The following is a 15765-nucleotide window of genomic DNA, read 5'->3' on the forward strand; positions in this document are numbered from 1 at the left end:
CTAAATAAAGATTGTAACTTTCTTTGAAATAAATAGCACAGGGTCCATTTAAAATAAATATATATATATATATATATATATATATATATATATATATATATATATATATAATGCTCCAATCCCATTCCAGTACCAGTTACCATTTAGATTCAAATGAGTTTGAACCCCATTTTTTTTTTTTTTTTGCATTTTCAATAGTCTATATCAAGGAGCGGCCAACTCCAGTCCTCAAAGGCCACCAACAGGTCAGGTTTTAAGGATATCCCTGCTTCAGCACATATAGCTCAGTCATTGACTGAGCGACCTGTGCTGAGGCAGGGATAGCCTTAAAACCTGACCTGTTGGTGGCCCTTGAGGACTGGAGTTTTCCACTGGTCTATGTACACAAACTGTTCTGTGTTACCCTAGTTCAGTGTTTCCCAACTCCAGTCCTCAGGAAACCCCAACAGGTCAGGTCTTAAGGATATCCCTGCTCCAGAACAGGTGGGTCAATCAGTGGCTCAGTCATTTTGACTGAGCCACCTGTGCTGGAGCAGGGATATCCTTAAGACCTGACCTGTCTGGGTTCCCTGAGGACTGGAGTTGGGAAACACTGCTCTAGTTCTTAATGTTCAGTGCTTGGGCTCAAAGTATTGACATTTGTAATTCCTTGTGGTATGTTTATGATTTTTCGAAATGAGAGCACAACCTCCTATAAATACCACTAATTACTCTCTGAGTGGCTATTCAATATGTTATTCTGTCAAATAAGAATACAGAGAATTTGAGTTAGATCTGTATACACTGTTAATCTTTTCCTCTACGACACTGTTTAAAACTTATTATTCCCACTGAAAATTAATGTCTAGCCTTTTTTACCACTGTCTGTTACTTTTTTTTCCTCCATAACTTTATTAACTATTCAGCTTTAAATAGTAATGATTTGATTCAACTTTATAAACTGAATCTCGATGTGTTTTCCAGCATTTTTAGGTCTTGAATCTGTGTTTATTGATAACAGTGGAGAGGTTATTTTTGCTGCTCCTCAAAATGAAGGTAAGATAGCATGCAGTGAATCAGTCTTTGGGGCCTATGCAGAGAGCAGCGCTTTTTAAAATTGGCGAGGGGAATAAAAAGTTGGTTTAATGGAGAGTTTTATTCTCCATTTGCAGAAATGGGCGAAATCCGCTATTTATACCATTACTGCATGTGGCGAATTTTAAATGAGGAGATGTGCGCTGCTGAAAGGGAAAAAAAAAAAATCGCGCATTTTTTTTTTCCCCTATAGCCGGCGAGCTCCAGCTTCTTGCCAACTTTAGTTGGCGGAGAAAATTGAAGAAAATCGCGCCATGTTATTGGCGCGAACAGCCGCTAGATGGCGTTCGCGCGTTTCTGAATTTGGAAATTTTTAAAGCTGGCGAGATGTAGGTTCTCGCCAGCCGCGCGGCGAAATTTTCAAATTAAAAAAAAAATGGCGCTTGTTTCAAAACTCCATTACCTGCCTTTCTAAAGGCAGATTTTGCCAAAAAATGTCGCTTCCCCCGATAATGCTGCTCTCTGCATGAGGCCCTTTGTTGGATTGTAAACAGAACAAAGGTAACACATTTTAATTTCCCTTTTACTTAGAACCTTACGATGCATTTTGTGTACCCCCTGAATTTAAGGCTCAAGGACCAGGAACAGAGAAGGTAATTTTAAAAATACTTCCTTCTTTCTTTACGTTATACAGTATGTTGCAAAGCTTAAGATGCAATCCAAGCTGGCAATTCATTTTTTTTTAGCATCGGATTGAAGCAGGGGGTCTCCCGAGCTGAACCCCATTAATTTCAGCTCCGGGACCCCCTGTGTCTAGAGATACTTACCGGTGGCCGATCCAGCTCGGCTAGCAGGGATCACATAATGATCGCTTTTTGAAGCTCCCGCGTAGTGTTGCCAGGTGGCTGCTCCAAAAATACTGGACACAAGAGTAAAAGATGCACCCCCCCCCCCAATATATATTAAAAAATACACACACCCCCAATACATATAAAAATACCCCCCCCCCCCTCAACACCCATACATATAAAAAAAATACACCCACCCCCTCCCCCAATACATATAAAATTCAGACTTGCCTTAGGGATGGTCTCCGGTCTCTGGCCAGGCCCGGTGTCAGCGAGGGGGCCAGTGGCTGGACACAGTAGTTGCCACCGGGCCCCGGTTCTCTCCTAGCTGCAAGCCTGTCCCTCACTGTCCTACGCCGAGGCTTCTGATGCTGGCGTGTGCCGGGCCTTCCTCTCATGCCGAAAGGGGAGCCAAACTTACTTCTGGCACGCGTCGACGTCAGAGAGGCCCGGCGCACGCCAGCATCAGACGCCGTGGGACAGAGTGAGGGAGAGGTCTGCAGCTGAGGGAGAGCCGGGGCAGCCACCGCACGTCAAGAGAGGTAATACCGGACACATACATTTTTACCGGGGCAAAATACCAGGCTGCCCGGTTCAAAATTGGACACCTGACAACCCTACTCTCGTGCCCTGCAGGCCAATAGGAAGCTATGACGTCATCCGGTACGGCTTCCTATTGGCCCATGTGATGCAGGAGCTTTAAAAAAAAAACAGACACCGGCAACCCCTACAGAGGTCTATCTCTGAAATCAATTGGGTTCAGCTCCAGAAACCCCCTGCTTCAATCCTATGTAATTGCATAGAAAATTGCCTGCTTGGATTGCCTCTTCAGGATTAATCTTTGACATAAGAAAATCAGTGGTTTTATTTATCTTATTTTGACGGCACATAACGCTCACCTGTTACTGTGTGCGTGGTGAGGCGTCTACAAAGGCCAAGTCGATAAATGAAATAACTTTTGAAAGTGCCCAACTAACTTTCCCATAGTCTGATTATAACTTGGTTAATGCAAGTTTTTTTTTTTTTTTTTTTTTTTCCCCCCATTTCAAATTTTCCATTCCACTTTAAATCGGAAATTCAATCTATCTTCCAAAATTCGGAACTATTGCATCTCTCTTTCCTTGGTTACGTCTGACAACATTATCTTTATGCAGTTTTACCTTTAATTTGATTTTTATTCGACCGTGTCTCATTTTCATTCTTTTACAGATGTAATCATGTTTTCACACTTTCCTTTAACAGGCCTGTGTGTACGGTATAGCAGCCATTTTATGGTCTGCTGCTAAACACAACGTCCCTCCTAATCAAAAACTAGCATTGCCTAAGAAACTGAAACGGTTTCTTCTACATATGGCAAAACGGAATGCTGATGAAAGACCTACTTTAGCTGATTCTCTGCAGGTACTGTAATTACAGAGCGATGGTTGCAGAATGTTTCTGAATGGCAGCAGAATGGTTGCAGAATGGCAGCAGACATCGGAAGTGTTGGGGCTCCGCTGAGGCTAACCCCGCCCCCACCAGCCTCCACTCTCCTCCCTGCCGGCATCCTCTGCTCTCTGCTCTCGAGCGACCTATGGTCTGCGCGCGCAAACTACGGTCTGCGCATGCGCACCGGGCGCAACCGTTCGTTCTGCACATGCACGACTTAGGATCCAACATGGCGGCCCCCTTCTCGGTGCCGCCGTATCGGCGGAGCGCCAAGAAGCGGGGCCCTGCTGTATACTAGAAGCCTCCCATTCCTGCAAAACAGGGGTTTGAAGCTATATTACAGTATATGCGAAGGTTAATATCACTCACAATAGCAGTGATATATGAAACGGCGCCAATCCTATAAACAACATAAATATACTTATTATCCCGCAGCTAGAGTCCAGTAGAGGTTATTCCAATTCCTCCAGAAATATAGACAGTAGAAAATGATAGAGTCCATCTGGGGAAGCATACTGAGTGAGAGAAAGGCACAGGCAAGTGTCAATCTCTGCATTGATATTTATTTTATTAACTGCTATATTAATTTGTATTACACCCTCGGTCTGTGTTCTGTTCTCTTTCTTCCCTGTATATACTGAGGAGAAGAGGATCAGAAGTCTACGCGCTGGAGGACTCTATAATTTTCTACTATATTACAGTATATGGCAGACCTCTTAAGATAGCATGTACTATTTACTGAAAACAAGAAGCTAGTTGTGTAAAAACTGTCTCAATGTGTTTTGTTTGAAGACAAATTATTTGATATCGCAAATATTTGTTTATTTTTTTAAATTCCAACTTTTATTTTCTGTTATAGATTTGCAGGAAATATCTACTACAAAGAGGTGGAGATAGTAAAGTAATATGGGCCCGCCTAAGCAATCTTGCATATCAGGTGAGGACATACTGTCCGTGACCATATACAATAATCAGTAGTTTATGTATAATAATAATATAATTTGGAAAGCACAACAATAATCGGATATTGTCGTATGTGTATATATATATATATTTTTTTGTCTTTTGTTAGAGAAATGGGAAGTGTTTCACTTATTCTGTAATTGACACAGTACCTGTGTACCTATAAATTCTGATATGCGTGTTTTCTTTCTATTTAGTCCAGCCAGAATACAGACCCGCTCTTCCAAGAAAGCCTTTCCTTTGAGCCCACAAATGAATTTTCAGAGCCTTCATCAGGTATTTGTAACGTTATACCTCTCCATCCATACGGAAAACTGTGACCGCCATTTCTCATGCAAACACATGGATCACATGAACATGCTGTCACTAGTTATGTATGTCTTGCATGATCATTATTGACCCTGTATTCTTTGCTTTTAGGGTTTGTTCCAGTTTCCACTAATGGAAAACTTATGGCAGTTAAAGGCCCAGTTCCATTAAAAGACGAACCTACCAACTTACCGGCTGCATTTACATCTCCAGCCACATATTTTAAACCTATAATTATTATGCAAAATGCAGATGCCAGCAGGTATGAATGTCTACTTCCAACAGATGATTAGTGATGCTTGTATCCAATGTTGTATTGGTGTTACTTACACAGTGTATTATATCTTTCAGTAAACGCACATTCTCTTATGCTGAACAGTCGGTAAATGTTGAAAAAAAAGAAATCAAAGAGGTGCATATTGGGGTCAATGACATTGAAATTCATGCAGATGAAGACAAGACATGCCAAATTCTCAATTCCTGCAACATTTCTTCAAAGACCCAGAATTCAAATACGTGGGATTCATCCATTTCAGACTGTTCGCCTGATCGAAAAGAAAAGGTTTCATCTGCTGCATCTTCCATTTCCTCAACCTCTTCAACGTTGCCAAGCAGTCCAATTATAAATAATTATCTTCTCAAACAGGACCCAAAGACAGGAATTCTGCAGCTCGTACGTGTACAACTCACTGTACCAGAACATATACCAAGTATATTTCTTGAGACTGAACCGGAGTCTCAGTGCATTGGCACTCCGAATACACAGACCCCAGGCACAATGGAAAACAATGACGTTGGTTCTTGTAACATCAAAAGCTGCGACCCTCTCACTGTGCCTTTTATTTCCAAGTGCAACGAATTGCAGATGAAAGTTAATGATTTCATAGGTCACATACCATCTTCTAATGTAGGATTGGCTTTCATTTCTAAAGATACTCCGACTTATCAAGGTGTGGAACATTGTGAGCTAAAAGCAAACAATCCATGTATTTCACAAGAGACGGCTCCTAACTTAGACTCTAAGACACAAAGGACAATGTGCTCACCTTTGCAAAACGTGGTCCACCTTATACGGGATGAATTTGCATTTGATGGATATTTAGAAAATGGAGTTGAGGATCTTGCGATGGGTGCGTACAATTGTCTCAGCATATGAACGCTCTAGAGAACACCACATTTAACATAATGTAGGATATTTGGTGGTGGTTGGCTGATCTTTGTCATGACAATATTATTATTGTGTTGTATGGATGAAGGAAGTATTGAAACAATGATATATCATAAGTATTTTATTATATATGGGGGGAATTAATGCCTTGTTAAACTCCAGCAGTATTCCTCCTTATTTCCAGGAAGTCATACCACGTAGCAAATAATTCGTTTTAGACCACATCGCACTATGCTAGCATGTGTCTGCTTTACAATAAGAATTCATATTCTACAATTATTTTCTCATGTCATTTTCTTTCAAATTCTTTTGTAACCAGCATGGTATATTTTCTCTTTCTTTTCACTCTCGTGTTTGTGAAACCTTTTTTTTTTTTTTCCCTTGCATCCAGCAATTACTTTTTTCATTACAATTTTTGCTGCGGGCTACAAAATGATGAAAGGTCTTTGTTTGTATGGAGTCACTGTACTAGGGCTGTGGTATAGGAAATGCACTGCTGTAACTCCCTTGTTGGTATTGTAAGAAGTTACTAGCTCAGCATCTTGGGTAGGGAGCGGATGTGAGTTACGTAGGAGGGTCTAAATAAGCGGTGTGTACGTTGTTATTTAGTTAGAACCAAAATTTACCAATAGATTTTTTAATTCCCTATTGCACATAGCTGTATTAGGCTGGGGCCATGGTGCTTTCGCCAGCGCGGGAGGCTGGTCAGTGAGCGGGCGCTTACCTGGTCGCGGGGGGCGTGCTTAGGGGCGTCACGGAGCTAGTTCGCCCTCATTGGGTGAACCGTTCACGTGTCCGGCCTGTCATGCCAAGAAATCAGTTTGAACTGATTACTTGCGCAACGCCCGCCCGCACGCCGCATGGACGCGAACACTGCCTTAAGGCAATCTGTTCGTTCAGCTTCCGCACGGTCTGCTGTACCATGGCCCCAGCCTAACGGACAGTACAGGGTACATCATTTTAACTCTTTCAGAGCTGAAATGGCCTACAGCATTTTTCCTTGCATTTCATGGCGAGCCCTTCCAAGCCTCGGGATTTAGGCAAAGGATGCTTTTATATCCTAATGTTAATGTGCCGGTATAACTTCTATCATTGTGATGCTTCATTTGCAGTTGAGTAATGTATTGATGATGTAAAGGACAGGTTGCTGCCTTTTGCAAAAGCACTAAAGAGAACTTACTTCTACTCTGCCGGTTTTCATGAAAATCCATTCCGCTGTTGAATTTCCTAGAAAATAATATTTATTGCGCAAATCATGTCTTTCAGCTACTTTCTGAATACATGCTGCCACTCCAAATTTTGCTACAACTTGACTGAGTTGCCAAAGCAGTTTGGCCCTTGATTCTCCCTGAAAGTGCCATGTTTCAGCTGTATTCTCCTTATCAAGTTATGAGCTTCTGAAAACAGGGATTCCAGCCAGTTACATTTTGGGGTATTTCGTTTTTTTTGTTTTTTTAACCCCTTCAGTGCCCTATTTACTTACAGCGTACGGCATAAAAAGTGCCGCCCTATAGGGCCCCATGACATATGTCACGTTTTTTTGCTAGATTCTTTTTTTTAGGGGGCTGTTTGCAATCATTGCTCCCGTGGAGCGCTGATCGTGAACTACACTGAAAGGGGGGACCCCTTCACTTCTGATCCGGCTGCCTGAAGCGATCACGTGATCCGTCTGTGGCCACAGAGGCGGCAGGACCCTCGGCCACTGATGGGGTTAATAAATCGTTTTTTTCTTTGTTCTTCTTGTTATTTTTCTTGTTATAATGCAATTGGTTAGTGTTTCATTCCTTGCCTTAAATAACCATGTTTTATCCTGTGTAGGTGAATATATTTTCGCCTTAGCAGGGCTGCAGTATGTTACTTTCTGCGGTGCAGTGTGTGAGAAGTTTTGTGACCTGTATTGGGATGATCAGTTGCTTGACAATCTCTACAAAGTTGTCAATGGGAAAGCTCCCCCGTGTATCAGGTATGTTGGTTTTTGTTCCCGTGTTCATGTTGGCTGGAATTTGATACTGTATCACATAACTTGAACTTGCTTCTTTAGAGCAATATTTGAATAAGAAAAAGGAAATATTAAAATATTGGTCTACTTTCAAAGCAGCCCCATTACAAATGTAAATTAAAAGTGCATAGTTTGTATTATTATTTTTATTATTATTATTATTTTGTGTTATAGTGGCAATAATGTAGTTTATTTTTTTTTTAACAAAGATCTTATATTACACTCCCTCTACACAATACATTAATTTTGCTGCCAGAAGAGGCAGAACAGACCCATCTGGCAGAAATAAAAAAACGTGTGTGCCGAGCACGCGCATTTTAAGTGAAACTTCTTTGTCTTTTGTCACAGAAATTGTATTTGTGATGGTGATGTCTTTAATTAAAAATCAAAACACAATTTCAGTGCCGAAACACAAAGAAGTTTGACTTAGAACGTGCGTTTTAGCTATTTGCACTTCTATATTTATAATCTGTTAATTCCTTGTGCGTGTGTGTGTCTCTCTGTGGGTGGATGGGTGGTCTCCGTGTCCTGCTGGTGCACGAGTGCAGGAGGCCTCAGCGCGTGTGCTGAAGGCCAAGACCAGACAGTGTTTTTGTGCGCATGCACGAGTGCGATGTCGCATGCCTATTACTACCGTGGCGTTACGGTTTTTCGTTACAACGCAAGGATTTTTCCCCATGAAAACCCTGTAGGCGCCAGCAAAGAAGTTTCTCTTCAAAACGGTTAGATACAAGGATCTACAAGAGATATACTTTATCTTCTTAGCCCTGTAAGTGTGTGTGTGTATCTATCTAATCTTCTGGATGATATGATTAGACTTTCTCAATGATCTTCCAGCTATTACGTGTGTGTGTGTGTGTGTGTGTGTGTGTGTGTATATGTTTTTATATATAATGGGTGTCGTTGAGTATCTGCTGTAACTGTATGGCTAATTGTGCTATTATGTTAATGAAAATTAGGCAGAGAATGTGAAAATATATCAGTTTTTATTATTTTGCATTATTTTGACGTGTTTAATATGCTATACATTTTTACAACACTTCAGTCCCCAGCATTTACCAGTCTCTGCCCTCACTTTGTTCCCTGCCATTCCCCACTTTACCCTCACGTATTTGTATTGCATTGTATTGTATTGTATGTCTTTATATAGCGCCATTAATATACATAGCGCTTCACAGTAGTAATACATGTGGTAATCGAATAAATAACAGATAATATAAATAACAGATCATGGGAATAAGTGCTTCAGACATAAAAGTAACATTAAGGAAGAGGAGTCCCTGCCCCGAGGAGCTTACAATCTAATTGGTAGGTAGGGAGAACGTACAGAGACAGTAGGAGGGAGTTCTGGTAAGTGCTTCTGCAGGGGGCCAAGCTTTATGTATCATGTGTTCAGAATGTTCACAGTGCTATTCATATGCTTCTTTAAGCAAGTGTGTCTTAAGGTGGGTCTTAAAGGTGGATAGAGAGGGTGCTAGTCGGGTACTGAGGGGAAGGGCATTCCAGAGGTGTGGGGCAGTCAGTGAAAAAGGTTTAAGGCGGGAGAGGGCTTTAGATAAAAAGGGGGTAGAAAGAAGACATCCTTGAGCAGAACGCAATAGTCGGGATGGTGCATAGCGAGAAATTAGGGCTGAGATGTAAGGAGGGGCAGAAGAGTGTAAAGCTTTAAAAGTGAGGAGAAGAATGGAGTGTGAGATGCGGGATTTGATTGAAAGCCAGGAGGGGAGATGCTGAGACAGATCTAGGAAAGAGTAGAGTGATTCTGGCAGCAGCATTTAGGATAGATTGTAGGGGAGACAGGTGAGAGGCAGGAAGGCCGGACAGCTGGAGGTTACAGTAATCAAGACGGGAGAGAATGAGGGCCTGAGTCAGAGTTTTAGCAGTCGAGCAACAGAGGAAAGGGCGTATCTTTGTTATATTGCGGAGGAAAAAGCGACAAGTTTTAGAAATGTTTTGAATGTGAGGGGCGAATGTGAGAGAGGAGTCGAGTGTGACCCCTAGGCAGCGTGCTTAGGCTACTGGGTGGATGATCGTAGTTCCAACAGTAATGTGGAAGGAGGTAGTAGGGCCAGGTTTGGGAGGTAGTATGAGGAGCTCTGTTTTAGCCATGTTGAGTTTAAGGCGACGGAGGGCCATCCAGGATGATATAGCAGAGAGACATTCAGAAACTTTGGTCTGTATAGCAGGTGTAAGGTCAGGTGTTGAAAAGTATATTTGTGTGTCGTCAGCATAGAGGTGATATTTAAACCCAAAAGATGTTATTAGGTCACCTAGAGAGAGTGTGTACAGAGAAAAGAGAAGAGGTCCCAGGACAGAGCCCTGGGGTACCCCCACAGAGAGATCAATAGAGGAGGAGGAGGTGTTAGCAGAAGAGACACTGAAAGTACGATGGGAGAGGTAGGATGAGATCCAGGATAGAGCTTTGTTCCGAATACCAAGAGTATGGAGAATGTGAAGGAGAAGAGGGTGGTCCACGGTGTCAAATGCAGCAGAGAGGTCGAGTAATATGAGCAGAGTGTAATGACCTCTGTCTTTGGCAGCATGGAGGTCGTCAGTTATTTTAGTGAGGGCTGTTTCTGTGGAGTGAGCAGTGCGGAAGCCAGATTGTAGAGGGTCTAGGAGAGAATAGGTGTTGAGAAAATGGAGCAAGCGAGAGAATACAAGACGTTCAAGGAGTTTAGAGGCAAAAGGCAGGAGTGAGACAGGTCGATAGTTAGAAAGACAGGTAGGGTCAAGCTTGCTGTTTTTGAGTAATGGTATGACTGTTGCATGTTTGAAGGAGGACGGAAAGGTTCCAGAGCAGAGGGAGGAGTTAAAAATGTGTGTGAGCGTAGGGATTATAGTAGGAGCAAGAGGTTTTAGGAGATGGGAGGGAATGGGGTCAAGAGGGCAAGTGGTAGAGGGAGAAGTGGCGATCAACAGCGACACATCCTCCTTTGAGACAGTGGAAAAAGAGTCAAGGAAGGCAGGAGGAGAGTTAGGAAGAGGTGTAGGATGGGAAGAAGAAACAGGGGATGTTCTGACGTATGGATTCCACCTTTTCCTTAAAATAGTCAGCAAAGTCCTGAGCGGAGATGGAGGAAGGAGAGGCAGCTGAGGGTGGTTTGAGTAAAGTATCAAAGACAGAGAACAGTCGGCGTGGGTTAGACTTGTGCATGTTGATTAGTGCAGAAAAGTAGGCTTGTTTAGCTTGCGAGAGGGCAGAGTTGAAACAGGATAGCATAAATTTGTAGTGAAGGAAGTCTGCGAGAGTGTGAGACTTCCTCCAGAGGCGTTCAGAGGAACGAGTGGAGGAACGCAGCATGCGTGTGTGGGAATTTAGCCAGGGTCTAGGGTTAGAAGGGCGAGTGCGGCAGAGAGAAAGTGGGGCATGTAGATCAAGAGAGGAGGACAAGACAGAGTTGTAGTTCCTGACCAGGTTGTCGGGGTCTGTAGCAGAGCTGAGAGAGGAGAGGGAGAAGCGTAAAGTGGACTCAAAGTCAGGTAAGTGAATAGAGCGCAGGTTTCTGCAGAACCGGGGTGTAGATGGAGGTGGAGAAGGGGAGAAGCGAGATAGAGAGAATGAGATGAGATGATGGTCAGAGAGAGGAAAGGGGGAAATGGAGAAATCAGAGAGAGAGAAGTTCTTAGTGAAATCCAGGTCTAAGTAGTGGCCATCCTTGTGGGTGCTGGCTGCAGTCCACTGTTGAATGCCAAAAGAAGAGGTTAGAGAAAGAAAGCGGGAAGCCCAAGGGAGAGAGGGGTCATCAATGTGGCAATTGAAGTCCCCAAGGAGAAGAACAGGGGAGTCTGAGGAGAGGAAGAAAGAGAGCCAGGATTCAAATTGAGAGAGAAAGGCAGAAGGGGGATGAGTAGAGGTAGGTGGGCGATAGATGACCGCCACATGAACAGGGAGAGGAGAGAAAATCTGGACAGTGTGAGCCTCAAAGGAGGGAAAAGCAAGAGAGGGAGGAATAGGAAGGGTTCGGTAACGGCAGAGAGAGGAGAGCAGGAGCCCCACGCCTCCACCCCTGCCACCAGTGCGCAGTGTGGGAGAAGGAAAGGCCACCGTAGGAGAGGGCAGCTTCCAGAGCAGAGTCAGACTGAGTGAGCCAGGTCTCAGTTATAGCAAAGAGAAGCAGGGAGTATTTGTTGCTGTCCCTTACCTGTTCTTGCTTAACACTGCCCCACCCCCTTTTCCCTGTCACCGTTTGTTCGTGCCTTTTTTAGGGTATTTATTGTGTGGCCCCTAGCAGGTATGTTACCCCTGAAGAAGATCCCCCTGAGGACCGAAACGTCGAACCAGTATGCATTTAGGACAGAATAAATGTATATTTTTCACTTTATCTGAGTGTTGTGCTACCAAACGTGATGAAGGAGACTCAGTCCTCCAGTATGTGTGTTACAAAAGCACAAAACTTGTATTAGAAAATCCAACGTTTCAGTCCTACTATGGGACGCATCAGGGCACCGAAACGTTTGATTTTCTAATACAAGTTGTGTGTTTTTGTAACACACATACTGGAGGACTTCATTGCATTTGGTTTGTGGGTGAAGTATTTCTGTATTTATTTCTTATGGCCCATGCACTTGTCATTACTTTAGTACCTTTTTGAGGTGTGTGCGTGTGCGCGTGTGCGTGTGTCTCTCTCAATTTTGGTGGAAACACTCCTGAATATAAATAGAAACTTAGCTGTAGCATAGGTGCTCGCTGGACGATGCGTGTTCACCTCTCCGGATTAAAACAATAGAACATGTCCACTGCACTCAGGGGTTGAAAAAAAATATAAAGATACATTTATTACATCATCAAAAAATATAAACAATAAAAAAAAAAATTAGAGCAACGTTTTGTGCTAAACAACCTTTTCTATATATGTATGTATATACAGTACTGTTTGTGTTTATTTTGTGTAGACGGATGTAGCAGATTCCATTGTCTTCTTTGGTGTGATAGGTTGATGATGATAATCACAACATATGACAGTAAGAGGTACAGTCTGCACTGCAAGAATTACAATATCTTGCAATTAACGCTGTCGTTTTTCTTTTTTTATTTATTTTTTTCTCCTAGCACACATGCGACAGATGCTTCCTATCAATGCAATCCTGCGCAGAATGTAAAGAAAATCCAAAGAAAATCCAAAAAGTATAGAAAACAGAGACTGAGCTCAACAAATGAGCACACGGATGTAACGGACAGTGAAGAAATATTATCTACCACATCACATCAGGCACAACGAACTGCTGTGGCTGGGGAAAAAGAAATGAATACAGGTACGGTTTGCCAGGCCTTCCATAAATATTGAGACAACAATGCAGGTTCTACTGGGATTAGATGACCTATAGTAAAATAGATGACCTACAGTATAGTAAGATAGATGACCTATGGTAAGATAGAAGCAGTATCTGACGGAGACCAGTGTACTGGATTTGCGATTATAAAGTACTTAACCTGCTACATGTAATTGTTCTTGTAACTACTTACTTATGAAACACAAAATAACACATATCCCAGATTATACCATACATCAAGGCTGTTCAATTGGTGGCTTTAGTGTGACCCTTAGAGCAGTGTTCTTTTAACTTTTTTTTGGGTTGACCCTATAATTATATTGTGACATTCTGAGGAACCTTGACCCTCTCTAATAGCGCGTCTGAGATCAGATGCACTGTAAGGTCTTCTATTTTTGGTACAATTTTTAAATGACCTGGAAATTGGATGGAACCCTTTTTTAGGGATACCCACGGGTTCCTAGGAACCCTCTCTTGAAAAACACTGCCTTAGAGACTCTGCTCCTGCTAACTTTATAGTAGTGTTTAAGCGGCCTAATGTGATCTGGCCCCTTTGGAGAACTGGTTAAAGAGCACTTGTAAACATACTGCTTTTTGTTTATTTGCTAGTTTCAGGGCCACCGACAGGAGGAAGTGGGGGGCCCGGCCGGCGCTGGAAGTTGGGCCAGAGGCTGGGTCCAACTTCTGCGTCCAGTTGCCGGGCCTCTGGTTGCTGCTGCCGGGCCCCGGCTCCTAGATCTCCCCAGCTGCTGCCGCCTTTTCCCACGCCATCCTCTCTCTCCCGCCGGACTTTAGGGTGCACCTAGCTTCCAGCGCGCACCAGCGGGAGAGAGAGAGAGGACTGCAAGGGAAGAGGCGGCAGCAGCTGGGATAGCCAAGACTCGGCGGCGGCAACCAGAGTAAGTGGTAATTGTGTGGGTGTGTGTGGTGGTAATTGTATTTGTAGGTGGGTAGTGGTAACTATTTTGAGGGGTAGTGATCGTAATTGTATCTGGGGAGGGGTAGTGGTGTTTGTATATGGGTGGTGCGTAGTGTGTCTGTATTTGGGAGGGTAGTTTTGTATTGGGAGGGGGTTTTCTGTGTGTGTGTGTTTGTGTATTGGAGGGGGGATTGTGTGTGTGTGTGGCGCCAGTGTAGGAGGGGGATCGAGTGAGAGGGGTAATTGAGTGATAGCGGAGGGGGGGGTGAAGGAGAGGGAGGGGGCAGAGTGTGAGTGAGGAAGATGGGAGGAAGAGTGAGAGGCCGAGGCAGGTGAGAAATACAGGTGTGACAGGAGTTCTCATAAGGCCGCTCACATATGGTGTGTGGGGGTTGCGGGGGAAGGAGCGGTGAAGTTCTAGTCCTGGGCCCCACATAACACTTTTTTGAGGCACACGTGGCCTGAGATTATTCTTTCATTGTGTGGCATTTAGACCTTACCCAAAGCACAGTATGAATTCTCCTATGCATGACCTTTCCTTTCTCCCTTAAAAGGCACCGATATGCAGGTGGAAGCTGGCGTTGGGAGAGACTCCTCATTTGATGAGTTGGACTTGACTGAATTGACTGAAAAGGATCACCGATCACAAACTCCTGGTGTTCAAACAGATGATAAAGAACAATACATGTACAGAACATTTTTAGATCGCAACAGTTATTGTCTCAGTCCAGAATTTACTGAGGAGAATGAAGAAAACAGCGAAGATTCAATAGTGAAGCACCGGGACAGCAGCCTTACCATGTCCATTTGTCCAACCGATGTATACAAATGCAGCCCTGGCTGGTGCAGTGCATTCTATGGAGCCCAGTTGTTTGATTCAGAGGTTCAACGCTATGTTAATATACTGGGAGGAGAGAAAGAGAAATGCTCCAAAAATATAGAAGCTAAGAGACTGGTAAGTATGGCCCTTGCTATTGCTAATGTTGACGTACTTTATTAAAATGAATTAACTTTGTAATATTTATTTTTCTCTATTTTTGGGACAGACTGGTAAGTATATTGTTTTTTCTGCTTTACCAAACTCCACCCCTATTCAATATTATGAAAAGTGGATTAACACACAGTTGACAATGTATTCAAGAATGGCAGATTTTTAAGCTTTGGATCAGTAACTGGGCTGTACCCCATGTCTCACTTAGGTGGGAATTTACGAACCTCTGTAATATCAGGGAACCTAATGTGACGTTGCCGAAAGCGGGAACGAACGTTATGTTCCCGGAGTTAACATGATTTCACTTGGCTAATAATATGCAAAAATAGCTGCCGCACTAGAACTCATTAGCATAGACTTAACGTCTGGCTGGCGTTACTCCCAATCGAACTCTGACATAGGGCTTTTGCAGCATATGGATGGGTGTAAAAACCCAATTTCAGGGTCTGGATGGAAGTAACAGCAGGTTGAGCGCTGACTTAACACGGGAAACCAACGTTGCATTTGTTAACTTCAACAGAGTTTGGTGATTAGGGGGTGCTACGATAACTCCTTATGTGCATATCATTAGCACCTCATAACAAAGGTCAGTTTGAATTAATGCTATGCTCTTTACGGGAGAAAACATGGCTTCATGTTTTCTTATACAGGGATATACCAAATAAGTATACATGGGAAATATGTTGATCCAGGGATTAATTCTTGGAGTCAGGAAGGAATTTATTTTTCCCCTTATGAGACATCATTGGATGATGTGACACTGGGGGTTTTTTGTTTGCCTTCCACTGGATCAATAAGTAAGTATAGATAAAAGATAAAGTATCTGTTGTCTAAATTTAGCATAGGTTGAAC

General features: G+C 43.1%; 1 protein-coding gene across 2 annotated transcripts in view; it reads left to right on the plus strand.

Annotated features, from left to right (window-relative positions):
• Positions 1–15765, plus strand: part of KNDC1 (kinase non-catalytic C-lobe domain containing 1) — a 55229-nt gene that overhangs the window by 16282 nt on the left and 23182 nt on the right. Inside the window, exons 8-17 of one of the 2 annotated variants that reach the window (XM_075612712.1) lie at positions 964–1035; positions 1606–1667; positions 3105–3263; positions 4150–4227; positions 4451–4529; positions 4674–4824; positions 4914–5692; positions 7549–7693; positions 12783–12985; positions 14477–14877. In XM_075612712.1, coding sequence (XP_075468827.1) covers positions 964–1035; positions 1606–1667; positions 3105–3263; positions 4150–4227; positions 4451–4529; positions 4674–4824; positions 4914–5692; positions 7549–7693; positions 12783–12985; positions 14477–14877 — 2129 coding nt within the window. Of the gene's footprint in view, positions 1–963; positions 1036–1605; positions 1668–3104; positions 3264–4149; positions 4228–4450; positions 4530–4673; positions 4825–4913; positions 5693–7548; positions 7694–12782; positions 12986–14476; positions 14878–15765 lie in introns of those variants that run through there. The other variant, XM_075612713.1, reaches the window with a different exon arrangement.

The sequence above is a fragment of the Ascaphus truei genome, chromosome 8 (assembly GCF_040206685.1).
Source record: "Ascaphus truei isolate aAscTru1 chromosome 8, aAscTru1.hap1, whole genome shotgun sequence".
In the NCBI taxonomy this organism is placed as follows: domain Eukaryota; kingdom Metazoa; phylum Chordata; class Amphibia; order Anura; family Ascaphidae; genus Ascaphus; species Ascaphus truei.